At 39.7% G+C, this 15,893-nt stretch overlaps 2 protein-coding genes across 3 annotated transcripts; both read right to left on the bottom strand.

Moving 5' to 3' along the window:
* Positions 1-467: 467 nt before the first annotated feature.
* On the bottom strand, positions 468-8,671 carry cav1 (caveolin 1). Its single transcript, XM_035425474.1, has 3 exons — positions 8,525-8,671; positions 7,510-7,677; positions 468-2,123 (listed from the first exon to the last, which is right to left on the bottom strand). Exons 1-3 carry the CDS (start codon positions 8,558-8,560, stop codon positions 1,782-1,784), a joined length of 546 nt encoding a protein of 181 aa, XP_035281365.1. The 5' UTR covers positions 8,561-8,671; the 3' UTR covers positions 468-1,781.
* Positions 8,672-11,273: 2,602 nt separating this feature from the next.
* On the bottom strand, positions 11,274-14,002 carry cav2 (caveolin 2). 2 transcript variants are annotated; one of them, XM_035424658.1, is made up of 3 exons: positions 13,747-14,002; positions 13,149-13,336; positions 11,274-12,634 (listed from the first exon to the last, which is right to left on the bottom strand). In XM_035424658.1, exons 1-3 carry the CDS (start codon positions 13,894-13,896, stop codon positions 12,484-12,486), a joined length of 489 nt encoding a protein of 162 aa, XP_035280549.1. In that variant the 5' UTR covers positions 13,897-14,002; the 3' UTR covers positions 11,274-12,483. The 2 variants fall into 2 exon arrangements, with proteins under 2 accessions (XP_035280549.1, XP_035280551.1); XM_035424660.1 differs by lacking the exon at positions 13,747-14,002 and adding an exon at positions 13,492-13,723.
* Between the last annotated feature and the right edge of the window lie 1,891 nt (positions 14,003-15,893).

Raw genomic sequence — 15,893 nt, 5'->3', positions numbered from 1 at the left:
ATCATTACACATCTGCAGATACTTGTCCTCTATCTAGTAATTTAGCATTTCAGTGTTCCTGTCTTTAAAACTGTACCATCAAAAAGTGTATGTAGCCATGATCTCCCTAGTTTCAAATTCTCATAGTTCATTGAAAAGTCAAAGAGATCTATGAGATGTTGCTGAAATGACTGATCAGAATTGAATTATAGTGCTTAATTGGAAAACTGGTTTTACTAAGCATTACAGCATTTTAAAGAAGATATTCTCCATAACTTCCAAAAACAAATCAAGCCACATTTGCTTAGTTTACTATCACAAAAAACATAACTAGCAACATATGGATTGATGATGAATTTTTCCCTTGCTTCCCTCCATTATAATAGTAAACACAATGAATGATAAAAATGAAAAACTGGCCCAACATAAAGTAGTTTGTTTTTGTCTTTTATCAGGAACCAATGAGAAACAAAGACAGAAGAAAAAGAGCCGGTTAAATTGGTTTAATGTGATCAGCGTGATGTCAGTTATACAGTGAAAGCAGCAAAAGGAAACTCATAACATATAAAATATGACCTATTAAAAGTGAATAACCATCCTCAAGCATTGTGAAATAACCATCTTCAGAAATAGCATGTAAACAAAGTAAAATGAGTTAGTGTTATAAAATGCCACCCCCCACCTCCATAGTGAACTGATGTCAGTATAAAACGACCCCCCTGAATTGAGTCTCAACAGTGTGTGTATGTGGGGGATGGGAGGTGACTTTTAATTTGTTTTGCTGCCAGAAATTAACCAGTGTTTGTCCATCTGTGACCTACAGGCCAAGAGACAAATATATGTTATGGATTACATTGGCTATGAAATACAGCGAATTTCCACTCATGTCTACATAAAAATGTTTAAAGCTCAATAATTAAGATCCAGAGTTCATCTCTGGAGAATCCAGCTAGAGGATGATTTAACTCATCTTTACAGTGATGATGTCATCTGTAACACAGTCCACACAGTGTGAATTGCTGGTGTGGTCAAGCAGCTTAGCTGACAATTCACGGGATTAAAAATAAAAATGAGAATGTTCACACTCCTCTCCTCTGCAAATGAATACATTTTATTTGGACGCAAGTTGTGGCTAACCGGGGGTGTCTTCTCGACATGAGGAAACACTGAGTCCACACGTGGCTCGGTTGCGTGTCTGTCTGATTATAACGGAATGGCCCAGGTATGCAGCAGGTGGGCCGTTTTGACGGGGCGTTCACACAAAGTTTACAACAACAAACCCCACCCCACCCCCAACCCCAAATTCAGTGGCCCCAGGCAGCACACATACACTACGGCTCTGCAGACAGCGAGAGCCAAACAAACAAAATGCTCTGGACAGCTGACCGTGACCCACAGCAGCGAGAGGCCTCATACAAACGGCAGGACAATGGAATGAGTGAGCACACGAATAAAGACAACATGGCCACTTTTACACATGACCACATTGACACGGTGGTCAGGAAAGGCTGCCATGGAAGGCCGGCACAGGCCTGCAGTGAGGAGAAGAATGGTCAAAGAATGAGGAAGAGGATGAAAAGTTTTAATTTTTATTTATTTTTTTGTTGTTCTGAGCCCCTGTTCGCTACACTGAGAAAAGAATCCCATGGCTTTTGGAAAGGTCACCGATTTTTCTGAATGGGGGTGGTGTTTTTCCCTGGCCCTGCGGTCTGCCCCATCCTCAACTCCCCTCCAACCCCACCCCTGAAATGACACGCCCCCTCTTCGTCCTCCTCCTCCTCCTCCTCATCCTCCGCTTGGTCCTACACCTCCTTGACCGCGCGCACGTGGATGTTGCTGAAGCACTTGCCCATGGCCTCGAAGAAGGGGTCGCAGAAGGTGTGGATGCAGATGGAGTAGACCCGGCTCAGGCAGTGGATCTCGATCAGGTAGCTCTTGATGCACGGCACCACGGCCCAGATGTGCAGGAAGGACAGGATGGCGAAGAAGATGCCCCACACCAGCGCCAGCGGGATGCCCACCAGTGCTGTCAGAAGCCGGTAGAACCAGTACTTGGTCACCGTGAATGTGGTGAAGCTGGCCTTCCACACGCCATCGAAGCTGTAGGTGCCAGGAGGTTCAGCGATGACATCCTCAAAGTCCACCTGGAGTCGGATGAGATGAAATGGGGGGGGGGGGAACGTTTTATTGTAATTTATTCATCATTGCTATTCAAAACCTACTGATAAACACATTGTGAGCAATCAATGCAACATGACTTTGATTTAATTACCATACAGACAGATTGTGGAAAACACTGACCAAAACATTCAATTTAGAAGTGCTAAATTATTTCTAAATCTCTTTTTTTTTTTGCAAAAAAAAGAAAAGGTCACCAAATATATAGATGTTTGTTTTTCCCAGTTAAACTACATGCAGTCACTTTCCATATGAAGTAGTGCAGCAATAGACACAATGAAGTTTCCATCATTGAAGACAGAGCCTCATCTGAAGGTAAAAGATCAGACCTCATTAAGACACTTTTCTGCAAGATGTAGCAACTATCAGAAGCAAAGCTATATATATATATATATATATATATATATATATATGGGCTGTGGCTATAACAGGAACACACCACGCTGGAGACAAAACTGTTCCTAGCAGTCATTCCCCACAAGGAAACGGCTGAGATGAAGACATAAGGGCAGCTTCTTTCACTCAACACTGAAGGAGAAAACTGTTCTCTCAGAAAGGTAAACCTTGCATCCTTTAAACAAATAGGCCTGACCAATCACCAACATTCCATCTTGCTTGCATGTGCCCAGGAGTTCACTGGAACTCAGGGGCTGGTGATTTATTGGAAACACACACATATACACACACACGCGCACACACACACACACACACATACACAGTAATTCATGTGACACTAATAATGCTCAACAGTAATATATCAGATGTAGACGTAAATGAGCTACAAGTTCTTTTTTCTTTGGCTGCTGTTTATTTCATTCATTTACATGCAGTACCGGAATGACAAGATTACTCATAGGAATTTCCATTTTGGTACAGTTATATAACTGATAGGACTGTGTGCATTATTGTGAGATTCCCCAGTAACAAAGTCCATAAACAAATAAATAAATCCTTAGATAATCCATAATCCAATCCCAAAATGAAAAGAAGTATTACTGACTTCCCTGAATTACCTATAATGCACATACTGTGTTACAACATCCAGACAAATGCCATATGGCAAAACTTGAATGGCAGTTCCTTGAAGCTGTAATGATCTTCATTTGAAATCCACAGCCAAAATGGCGGCTTCCCCAATCCATCAAAACAGCAGATTTGGGTTTCTGAAACTCGCTCGATTGAATACGGGATACAATGCAGTGAGGCATGCCAAGGTGTCCACTACTGTTGAGCAGGGCAAGGAAGGGGATGGTGTGGGTGAGATGCCGATGAGATTTGGGGGGTAGGTATGTGGTATTAAATTCATTTATTTATTATTATTATTATTTAATACTATTTAATGCTGGTAAGTTAAAATATTTATATTACATAAAGTACAAAGGGCATCTGGTTTGGGATAAACCATTCTGGGCTGAAATTACAAGACATTCTGGCTACCAGTGTTTATAATAGAGACTATTATAAACACTAGCAGAGACCCATTGGTCCATATTACTGTAACTACAACATACTGGTCATGAGAGCTCTAACTAAGCGAGGCTTTAGCATTGACCATGTAGGTATTATGTTGAAAACATTGCCTCATTCTAGCGACGGTGAAAATGCCTCAAAGTAGACAAAGATTCAACAATTTCTGCACAGGCTAAGAACAGAAACAGTGTGTCAATACACACATCAAGGGGCGCAATGTCACAGCAGCATTCCATACAACTATGAGAACACAGAGCCACTCATTACCAATTCCACATCCAGCAAGATCTGGTAGCAACAGTTCTGACAGCGAATTGGCATTCACATTATAGCATGAAACCTGACAATTGTATATTTGCTTGGTTGCCAGTATCATTTTCTTTAACCTTAATTTTTCAGGGTGACTTACATAGCTTACATTCTGTACTTTATTTATTTCTACAGCTTGCTGTATAACTGAAATATTCAGGCTCCACATGGTTTCTTGCTCATGGGTACACTTAACAGAAATAGAATTTGAACCTGCAAACCCTATGGTCACAATCACCACACTGCCACACAAGACTGTAAAAAATGGTCAACTGAAGACTGTACAGCGACACAGCAAATTTCTGGGATTCAAAAATCTGGAGTTAGATTTTTTTAAAAGTGTAAAAGTATTAGATTTCTGGAGTTCCGACCTGTACTCCAATTTGTGTTCAGGGTCCATTCTTTGCGGTGCCATTAGCCATATATGAGCCTAATTTAACTCCACTACGACCTCGTTTTCAGTAGAATTCAAGGTAGACTCTAATCAACAGTGAGGAGGGTAGTGTTATTTACTCCAGGCGAAAGAGAGAATGACAGGGTAAGACTGAATTGTTGACAATGTTAGCTATGATTTGCCAGGGGTACTATATTATCTAGCAATTACTTTTAACAATCTATGAAGTGGGTGGTGCAGTGGTGCAGTAGACAGCAGTTACTGCTGCATTTGTGTGGAATTTGCATGTCTCCCCAGGTCCATGTGAGTACCTCCGGATACTCCCTCATGAGTATGTGAGTGAATGGTATATGTGCCCAGTGATGGATTTGCAAGGGTGTCCAATGCATGCTGGAATAGACTCCAGCCCTCCTGGGACCCTGACCAGGACTAAATTGGTTAGATAGTGATGGAATGAATTTCAAATTCTTCTAAAGTAATTAATTGAATTCCTCGAAAGAGTTCAGTTTCAACTCTTGGAGAGAGTTAAAAGATTTAACTCCCAGAAAAGAGTTAGTTTAACTCTGGGCTAGAGTCCATTCAGTGACACACTATGGTCATACTCAAATTGAGTTGATTCTAACTCCCAGGGAGTTTATTCCAAAGACGAAACTTTGCTGTATGGGGATGACTTTCAGATGTATTCCACATTCCAGCGCCTTATGCCCTTGGATCTGCACAGATGAGCTGGATCCAACAGACGCATGGCACTGCTTAAAGTTCAGTATAAATGTTTACTCCTCTCTGTGGCAGGGCACAAAGGGCTGCAGCTGCAGTGTGTTACTGAGAACGAGCAGAACTGGAGCATTGTGGGGGAGTGCTGCATGTGAAGGTCTGATGTGGCAGTGAGGAGCGAAGACTGAGAGACACTGAGTTGCGTTACTCTCCCACACCGACATAACACTCTGACAAAAACTCTGATATGTATGTATGAAAAAACTGACAAAAGATTACATCATTTCAGTCAAGTCCATGTGCAGCTGAACTATTCATCCTATCTGCTGCTGCTACCGATTATTTGCACCTTGGTAGTTTAGTGCAGTGGCAGCTGCACTCTCTTATTTTTCTTTTTCTCCCCCACACAACCACTCCTCTGCAGGAACTCCCTGTGCATGGGGATGCTGGTGCCTTACACCAGTTGACTGAGCAAGACCTGCATAGTATTACTCTGGTCCAGTATTCTCCCTAATGAGAGCTCTGAGCAGTGCCTACCAAACTCAAATCTTACCTGTATGTTGGCAATCAACAATGTAATTACATGGTTAAAAACCAAGAACTGAAACTAAAGGTTCCAAGTTTGATTCTCCAGTGAGGTGCTGTCCTTGTACTTACTGTATAACTAATGCCCTAAGCCTAATTAGGAAATATACAACTATACAAATGGCAAATACACATATGCAGATCAGATTACTTCCATAAATGACAACAGTAACAATGCAGGTGATGCACTCTTGATGCTGATGTAAATGAGGCACACACTGGACTATTTGCTTATTAATGAAGTAAACAGTAGCTTTCGTCTCTGCATAGTAACCAAGCGACCTTTAGCTCCACAAATGCTGGCCATATTCATAAAAGGAAAAGTGAATAGAGATGAATTCGGTTGGAAGTGCACATGCAGGAACTGGCTCAGAGTCAGTAAAGGCAGGCCATCCTGTTCCCAGTGCTTATGGAGAGACTGACTCAGGGCTCACAGTGTGAGCAGGATGAGGGGAAGCCTGCAGAGAGGGGATAGACCTTCCTTTTGTTTTCTCAACCTGTAGCTCATTGTGAGTATGTTCCAGGATGGAAGGGAAATCCCACAGACCTGCTCCCTCGCTCTCACCCAAGTGCAAGGGTGTTCCCTTGCCTCACAGGGCAAAGGTTGCTGCTTCAAGCGGGTAACCCCGCTCCCAGAGCCCCAGATCAACTCAAGGAACAAACATTCACCAGAAGGAGTGGAAAGACAGGGCCCAGCAGTCGCATGTGACTTCTGCCATCAACATAATATTTCACAGTTCATTTGTGAGAGGCCATTCTCTGTACACGTCCAGTGTTTTTAACTAGTGAATGGATTAAAGGCAGACATTACTAAATGTAGAATAACAATGTTTTACCCACATTCTTTCTTTTCAGGTGCTCAAAAAGACCTGTATGAACATATACATTTTTTAAACATATCCTTTACACTCACATCCTTTTTGTATTGGTTTGCATATCCCTGGGCAAGGTTAAAGACATGTAGGCTACACTTCTTTCTGGATGGAATTTACGTAACACTATGATGCATTGTCAAAGTTAAAGGAGTATAATAGCGATCAGCTTATTGCTCTCAAGCCCATTGCACTTCACAGAAAGGAGGTCACAATATTCAGGGAATCTACAACAAACAAGCACAACAGTTAATACATTTGAATCTTGTGATTAACGAGGGCGGATGTGTGCAACATTTATAGTAGTAATCGAAAAGCATAGACTGGAGGCAATGCATTTCGCTCCCTTGCTGCATCCTGTTTTAAGACATCCTGTCTCCTAATGCAAAACTGGCCGTATAGGAACTATGCGTAGGTGAATTATAATGCCGTTTGGTAATAGCACTGGGACGCAACAGATGTGCGGCACTTTGGAGCAGCACAAGCAAAGCGTGCTTGTAATGTTTATGGGCTCGCTCATAAACATTTCAATCGCGTACTAAACCATTTAATTTGTCAATTTGTTCCATTAACATTTCAAATGACTGGCTCAACGGTATGCATGATATTGACAATATATTAACGACGGACTAAAATAGTAAGTTCGTGTTATTAAACACCATATGGATATTTTTTAACTACATGCGCTATATTTGCAATCACACAGTCTTATTATGGTGACCATAATGCCTTATATTAAAAGTCAAACTGAGTTACGTTCAATGTAACTGAAAAGCAAAGCAATCACACCACGAAAAAGTCGCACGTTGTTGAGGAAACGTAATTGCATTTAACTTTTAACTCAATTTAAATGGGTAGTAGGCACTGAAAATGTAAACGTGCTATATGAATACAGAATAACGCGTGACGTAATTCGGTTCAATACTTATTTTCTTGCATAAATGGTTGCTACTATAGAATAAAATATTCCTATGCCCTGAATAAAGACAGACGTGGAAAGTGACTTACCTTTACAACGTCTTCATTTAAGTGCTTGGGGTCCCGGTTGACTAGGTCGATTTCTTTAGTGTGAACATCTTCAAATGTCTTCTCGTTCACGCTGTCGTTATCCATATTTTTGTTGTTTGGTTTGTATATATTTCCTTCGTCTCTAATGAAAGGTGATTTGAGAAATTCCTGGGATTTCGGTTGAGGACAAAAAAAGAGGAAAAGAGAGGCAGAATAAAGTTATGCCCGGGCAGCTGGATGACCGGAGCAGGAGTTTGCAGCCTGTCCCTGACTAGGATAGATTTAAGCGGCAGCCGCACCACACCCATCAGGAGCAGCGCCCTAAGTTCTACCGCAAGGGGTCATCAATAAACATCTCTAGCTCGCAAAATGCACACGCAAACTCATCTTCCAGATGTGGTCTAACGCCGTTCATTCAAATCTGGACCCTACACTCCAAACCATAAAAATGTTTTCTAAATACAAAAACAGTATAACACATCAAAAAGTACAATTTTATAAATTTAAAGAAAATATACAAAACTCAGTTTCTAAATCTAAATTCTTTCCTAAAACTTTATTTCACGTACTTATACCTAAAAGTCACGCAAAGGGATGCTTGTGCAAGCGCAACAAGACAGGTACAATTGGTTTCAGATAGACAGTTCTTTATCTGCATGTGTCAAATAATCCTTCTTTCAATTCTAATTTTGGTCAGTGGTACTCTGTAAATATTTAAACATTCATACATATCTTGTTCGATTCTAGTCATGATATGCTGCACACTTTCCAGACATTAACTTCGATGCTTTCGACCAGGGATCACGTAAGAAGTGTTTTTAAAAAAAAAAATTAAAAAAAAAGCTTAAGCCGCCACAAAGCACTGTCACAAGACCAGCGAACTGTGCCGAACGCATAACCTTATCCACTTGGAAAAAAATGCCAAACTGTCTTCAGACCAGTGTCCGTGGGCACCGTACGTTTTTTGAGAAACAAAAAAACGAAAGTGTGCATTAGGCTAGAGCAGGCAGTTTACCTCGTCTGTACCTTCGTCCTGGACTCCTCCAGTCATGGTGTCCTGAACCCGGAATGCGACCTGATTGGTGTGCCGAGGCAATGCAGTAACTTCACAAAGGAAGCACGAGCGTAGGCAAGGAGGCGTGGGGATTACCTCTGTTGTCAGTCAGTAGCGTGGAAACCTTGACAGAAAGTCTTGCCATTTAGGCCTGCCGTTAAAGATGCCGTTAGAGCAGTGTGTGATCTTTCTGACGCTGAAATACGTGTGTTTTGATGTGTACTCATTCACCTGAGAGTTACCAGTAATACAGACGTGAATCTTCATTGAACGTGAATGCTACTCCAGCAATTTCACTTTTGGTAATCTTGGCTGGAGGGGCAAAGCATTGCCTATTAACTGGTATATCTGCATTATATTGTATGTCCTCTATGCTTTATTTCAAAGATTCTGTGTCTGGCATGCATGCAGTGAGGAGCTCAGCCGTCTGGGAGGACCACAACGTAGAGCTGCTGCTCCTCTGCAGTGGAAGGAGTCACTTGAGGTGGCTCAGGCATCTGATAAGGATGCCTCCTGGGTGTCAGAAACATGTAAAATACAGTATATGACCGAAACTATCTGGACGCCCCTTTGTTCCAGTTAAGGCAAATCTTAATGCTACAGCACACAATCACATTCTGGACGATTTTGTGCTTCCCCAACGTTGTCTGGCCTGCACATAGCAACCCTATCCAACACCTTCGGGATCAATTGGAAAGCCAACTGTGAGCCAGGCCTAATTGCCTAATTGATGCCTGACCACACTAATGCTATTCTGGCTAAATGGAAACAAATCCCTGCAGCAATGCTCCAACATCTAGTATAAAGCCTTCCCAGAAGATAAGATGCATGAGATGTTGGATGTTAGCTGTCCCCATATATAGTTTATAGTTCATGTCATAGGATTGTGACTGGCACCACAATCTCAGGTGTTGATCAGATACTGTATGTTTAAAATTAAATAAAGATTGAAAGTCAGAAATTTCACCTAAATGCATAAAACGTCAAAACAGGAAGCTGTCAGGTACTCTCAGGGTTAAAATATGTCTGGCTTAAATAATACTCACTGTGCCCCACCATGCCCAAATAGTGTAATCTGTTTTTAAAGTTCAGATATTCTAATAGTCTAATGTACATGCAAAGACTATATGCAAAACCTAAACCTGACTGAACCATCTCATTTTATGGGGCCATGCTGTCAGCTAGGAGAAAAAAGGTTATGGCAGGTCAAGAGGACATTTTGAGTATAAATGATTGCAGCATAAAACAGTTGTAAGATTTATTAGTTATCATTTTTTAAAAATAGATTAATTTCAGCTTTGTTTTTATGACTTGGGCTCTCCATGCTCTGTCACAACATAGAACAGCGTTCCACAGACATTTTCCAGTACGAGAAAACATGGGTGTGGCTGTTTAAAAAGCTCTAAACAGGTATGTGATCTTGTTGAACAGAACATTTTTCATTGTTGTCAGCACCCAAGGGCTTCCTTTTGAATATAGAAATCACATACTGAGTTTACAATGCACCTGTATACAACTGTCATTTCAGGAAGTGTATAGAGTGCTACTGTTACCTTTGTCCTGCTTTTGTTTGTGATTGAAATTACCTTATTTGCCAAGTTTTTGAAGTAAAAAAATCCTACCGAAGTGAATTAAATAATCATAACCCTTAATATACGTGGCAGGTTTCTTTACTGTGAAGCAGTCCTTTTATTTATTTATGACTCCCATGGACGTCCAGATATATTTTAAGAGAGCCCTGGTTAGCATTTCTGTATAATTTGTGTTTAATACATTTATACTTCACTTTTGCTTAGAATGTTGATTTTAAGCACAAAAGTGTCAGTTTAATGACAGTTTTTGTGTCTGGGAATATATTTCATATGGGCCCTGTTGGCATTTTACTGATGGGTGCACACCTGCAGACTTACTCAGAACAGGAGGTCCTCTGGGTATGCAAATATCTATTTAACCATGCGATCACACCAGAGATACAGGAAGAACATGCAAATACGCTGCACTGAAAACAGGCAGTGTCCCAGTGAACAAATGACTGGCATATGTCTTATTGGAATTATTGGCTCAGAGTTACCTCATGAATGAACCATGACTGCAAAACAGAATTCCATTCGTACAAGTATAACAAACTTAAAGACAGGAATATTACAGCTTCCTCAGCCAAGTTCTTTGTGACAATTGATAGTGCTTCTAAAATGTAGACGTACAAAAAAATATTTTCAGCTTGTGTCAATTTATTACAGCATTCAGCACTTACTGACAATGGTGTAGCCAGAAATTCCTTTTGGGGGGCAAACTCTTACAATTTCCCTGTAATCCTTGTGGGGGTCCAAACTTCCCCTTGGATATATCTCTGCTTGGTGGAGCTAAAACCATGGCACAGAAATATACACATATAAATCTACACAATTGCTGTAGTATGAATCCCTCAGGGGGGACAAGATATGGATTTTATGAATATACATTTTATAGAATGCCTTAGATGTTATGATTTAACAGTTCCCTCAATAAACCATGTTGAGATTGGAGTCTGCTCTCCCCAACCCCAATCATGAGCTATGCTCTGTGGTGCTGTTTCTTATGGAGTTCATGACCTATGCAGGCAATATGACCATTCCACATACCAGTGCATTATCATTGTTCACACTCTCATACTTAACATTTCTTCTGTCTCTCAACAGAAGTCAACAGAATCAGAAATACACAGATAACATAACATAAAATTAACCCTTTATTTGGCCAAGACAATGCACTGCAAATTTCCACCTTGGACAATATATTAGTTATTAGGTCCAAATATACACTTTCACAAAAACTTCCCATCAATTAGAAATCTTTACACTGGATTGCACAGCAATGGATATCAATGTACCTATTCAAAGCCAATGATGTTTTCTAATAAATTCATTGGAAACATGTAAAATTTTAACTTTTATCAACACAGTTGATAATACATTGTTATGAAAATCATTAACCTGGTTTATACATAACAATATACAGTAAAATTCATGAACAATATATCTTTTTCAGTATCTTTTTCACTAGGTACATAACTTATATTTATGGATAATTTATCTGGTATGTTTTAGGATTATTCTGTTAAATATTCTCAAGGCATGTTCCTGGCCTGCAGCCATGTTCAAAACAGTTGAAACAAAACATCAGAATACATCACAGAGAGGCACTGGCAAAAGTCAAATATTATATGAGAAAGATAACAGTTAACACAAAAAAGAGAGATGTTTAGTTTTACAGAACATCTGGTTGATCCACATTTCACTTAGAAAATGAGTATCAATGAAAGGTGGACAAACAGAATAAACAGCATGAAAGATATAATAGCATAAATAATAAATTACTCACCCGATACATTATATGAAAATATACCAAAAACCACACATTTTCATACATAAAACACTTCCATTAAATTACTCTTCAGTCATTAGCCTCATAATTGATATACCACTATGTTATATACCACTTTTAAAACTCATATAATAACAATGTTTCATCAAATTAAATGCAATGCAGTTTAAATAAAATAATATTTTTTAAAGAACTTCAGGTGCAATACAGTAGTATGAAAATATCTTAACCTTCAAAACTGGCCTGCAGATAGTAAGCAATGTGCTGCATATATTCATTCAGATATAATATGGTAATGTATGCTCTTCATGTCATATTCAAAACACCCTATATTTCAGCCATACGAATATATCAAAGAAGTAAAAGCTATTCAGTATTGTACTGCACATAAATAACATTTCTAACTCGATTGCTACATGATTGCTGTCACAATTACATTTGACTTTGTAAAACTAAAATAAAACATCCTGCATCAAAACAAAGGAATGAAAAGAACAGATTTGGTCACAAATGACAAAACAAAGTTACTTTCTGTGTTCCTGTGGGCCATCCTCATTTCAGTTGTATGTGGGTTTGACGTTAATGGTGGACAGACACCTGCCCATGCTGTGGAAGAGAGGAGCAATAAAGGTGTCCATCAAACTCCTCCAGATGGTTTGGACTGAGGGCAAGACCATCATACAGCCTTGTACCGCTGGAATCACAATCCTGACAGAAAAAGGAATGAAAGCTGAACAATCTAATTCACATTGAAATAACACTGCCTACCAACAATACAATGTTCAATGCTGCTGTAATATCCAATGAATAGTTACAGATTAAAAAAAACATGTTGCCATTAAGTCAGATAAGAGTGCAAACATTCTGGAATTTAAAACACTCCCCTTTCCCCTTGTTTGTGGAGCAGGACATTCCTCAACACTCCCATGAAATATTTTCCATTTTCACTCATTTAAAATGGTCTCTGCATTACTGCCACTTGCTTAGCGAATGCCAACGGACTTTTAAAGTCGAAAATTTCTCTGGAGTGTTAACCCGTTTATTTTACGATTAATGATCTAAAATTTAATGTTAAATGTTAAAACTGACAAGTGAACTGCATGTACCAATGCCAGACTCGTGGGTCTCCATTTAATTATGTGCCAATGTAAACAGGTAGCGAACGAGACTGTCGAAAACATGTACTAGTCTAGACTAAAATAAGAGCATGCAATGCCCATACCAAATATGTATACAGCTGAGGATTGCGAAGAGAATTCCGGCAACGAAAGACATTGGAATAGCAAGCAGCGTGGTCAGTAGTCGATAGAAGGCATATTTAACCAACTCAAACACAGCGTGACTTCCGATCCACACTTTGTCAAAACTGTGAGTGCTGCTTGGTTCACCGATGACATCGTCAAACCCAACCTGTGAACAAGACAGAATGTTTTGAAACGGCACCTTCCCAAAGGACCTCAAGCAAGGCAACACACATCACACAAAAACAGTGCATTCAGGTCGGCGCTCAGGTTATCTTGCAACTGCGAAAAGATATCTGGCACACTCTCACTTATTAAGTTTACCTGTTCGACAATCCTGGACAGTTGGTACAACATTTATAAACCCCATCATTTATTGAACTAGGCTATGTGTTATTCTTATTATTGTGATACACGTTTCTTTCAAAATCGAAAGTGATAAAAAAAAAAAACGTAGAAAAAGATTCACTAGGCTATACAAATTAAGTCTCACTCAACATAGTAGCCTAAAGGCTACGGGCTACAGCTTCAACGAGCTACTTTTGCACCCCGCCCGTCATACGCATGCTCTCAATTTACCTTTAGGTGCTCGTTAATTTGATGCGGATCTCGATCCGGACCTGACGAGATTGCTTTCTCCTTTTTGGCCAGAAAAGGATCAATTGATCGACTGAACTCATCTTCACTCATAATGACACTTGTTTCAGATTTTTCCTTTTCGAGTCCCATTTTGAGCTCAGAACAGGCACTGAGCGAGCTGTAGTCAGTAGCGTTCCAGGCGATTGGACTGCAGCGAGATACCCACGCCCCGTGCCGAAAGCAGCGCTGTGTGGGGTAGACTCAACAACCGCTCTGGTCACGATCTCCACCATTTCCTCATAATTGAGCTACTTCAAAAATAGAATTATTGCATATTGATACACTGACTATCCTTCCATGTGATGGTTGAAAAGACGTTTATTTCCAATTTCTATGGAATAAACCTGATTTATAGCATGTCGGGTAACCATTATCCAAGAAATGTGCAAGATTTTAAAGGTCTTGGACTACTGAAGCAAGTGAAATAATGATCTTAATTTGTAGTTAGCATTTTTATAACAAATATAAATATCTGTTTAATAAAAAAATGCACTAACATAATATAGAAAACCGTGTAGGCATTTCATTAGTCACACATTCCTTGAAATCCGCCCTGCTGGAATAGTTTAAGTATACAGAGTGTTCCTGTTAGTGAAGAAAGCAGTGGCGAAGGGCTACTGGAGAACGGGGCATTCTTTTGTGAAATTCATTCAGTCCCCCGAAAACATCTAAAAATATCAAAATAAGCTCCTGACAACTGCATCAAGGAAAATGTGATAATCAGAAAATCGTTATGATCAGAGTATATTTACCGTTCATAATTTGGGATGAAGAGACCAGATCATGACCTAGCTATCTTGATGATTAAAAGAGTATCCCATAGCATGCATATACGTCTAGGTTATGTCATGATGGCAATTTAAAAAATTTGCCTATGTTATTTGATGCAATTTTTAAGGATAGGACTAGATTTGCATAGAATAATTATTTGCAAAACATATTTCTTGGAAGAAAGGTGGTCTATACCATATTACAAAAATGTCATTCTTCATTACAAATCATCAAGCCATGCTGCAGGGGATGAGTGAAGTAGTACAGATGTGGTGCCCAGTGCACGCCTATTGGTTTCTGTGTTACTGTGCCAACTGAACTATTAGAGATTGCTGATGACATCATGTTTTAGACATCATGTTTACAACTGCAGGGACCTGTAGCTTTCCTGCCTTTACAAAATATTGAGGACTGGGCTAAGTTTAGGGGCTTCGCCCAAAAGTGGATCCCAAGCTAAGTGGTATCAGCAATGATATTCTATATGTTGATCTGAGAATTTTGTTACTAGATCAAAAATGGAATTTTTGCAAAAACTGGGAGACCAGACAATCAACCTTTACAGTACACTTTGTCTACTTCAGAGTGAGGTTTATTAAATTGATGGAGGTGGTCAGTACATGATCTATTCAGTAAATAGAATATATTAGCATAAGGCTCATTAGAACATATTCTTTGTAAGGATGACAATCAGGACTCCATGCTCACTCCCTCTCTACTGGTGGTTGCTGGGCACTGTGGGAGATGTTCTTTTCCATGACCATGGAAGTTCGTTGTTTTTCCTACACTACCATCATGAAGATGTTTGGTTTCCTGAAGATTGCATTTTAAGTTGCAGAATTTTAGGGTAATCCTTTATTTCCATGTGAACTAAACCTTTCCAGTCTCACTTCACATATGGGACATATAAGCATACTGAAACAGAACACTTGGATAGCACATGCAAATAATATCCCTACAGGCTGTTGGATTACAGTTGTGGTCTGTTCCCAGGTGACTTTCCCACAACAGCTATGGTCACAATGAGAACATTCGTCAGCAGAGTAGCTAACTCTGAGCCAGGTGTTTTCTACCAGACAAAATCCTATAAAATCATATAAATGAATCCATATCACAGTTATGGTTAAGATTTTAAAAAAGAGAGGTAATTGCTTTGTTGTCTGTTTAGATTCATATATCACATACTGTACTTAAATGTCTGCATAGTTAGAAGTCTGCATGCTTCCTGATGTGCTGATATGCAAACAGGGTGTTATTTGTAAAGCATTGAAAAAAAAAAGAAAGTCACAGCAGAGCATGACAGTGTAGCCAAAGCGCAT

Source organism: Anguilla anguilla, chromosome 7 (assembly GCF_013347855.1).
Source record: "Anguilla anguilla isolate fAngAng1 chromosome 7, fAngAng1.pri, whole genome shotgun sequence".
Taxonomy (NCBI): Eukaryota; Metazoa; Chordata; class Actinopteri; order Anguilliformes; family Anguillidae; genus Anguilla; species Anguilla anguilla.
The sequence above is the reverse complement of the archived record's forward strand: the minus strand, read 5'-3'. Positions and strand labels throughout refer to the sequence as shown.

What these genes read in the sequence shown, in the direction of transcription:
- cav1 (XM_035425474.1), bottom strand. Translation starts at nt 8,560, where the DNA reads ATGACTGGAGGAGTCCAGGACGAAGGTACAGACGAG. An exon ending in AGGACGAAGGTACAGACGAG is followed by an intron (nt 7,678 to 8,524) that starts GTAAACTGCCTG and finishes CCGAAATCCCAG; the next exon opens with GAATTTCTCAAATCACCTTT. An exon ending in TAAATGAAGACGTTGTAAAG is followed by an intron (nt 2,124 to 7,509) that starts GTAAGTCACTTT and finishes ATCCGACTCCAG; the next exon opens with GTGGACTTTGAGGATGTCAT.
- cav2 (XM_035424658.1), bottom strand. Translation starts at nt 13,896, where the DNA reads ATGGGACTCGAAAAGGAAAAATCTGAAACAAGTGTCATTATGAGTGAA. An exon ending in AAATTAACGAGCACCTAAAG is followed by an intron (nt 13,337 to 13,746) that starts GTAAATTGAGAG and finishes TCTTGTTCACAG; the next exon opens with GTTGGGTTTGACGATGTCAT. An exon ending in CTCAGCTGTATACATATTTG is followed by an intron (nt 12,635 to 13,148) that starts GTATGGGCATTG and finishes TTTTTCTGTCAG; the next exon opens with GATTGTGATTCCAGCGGTAC.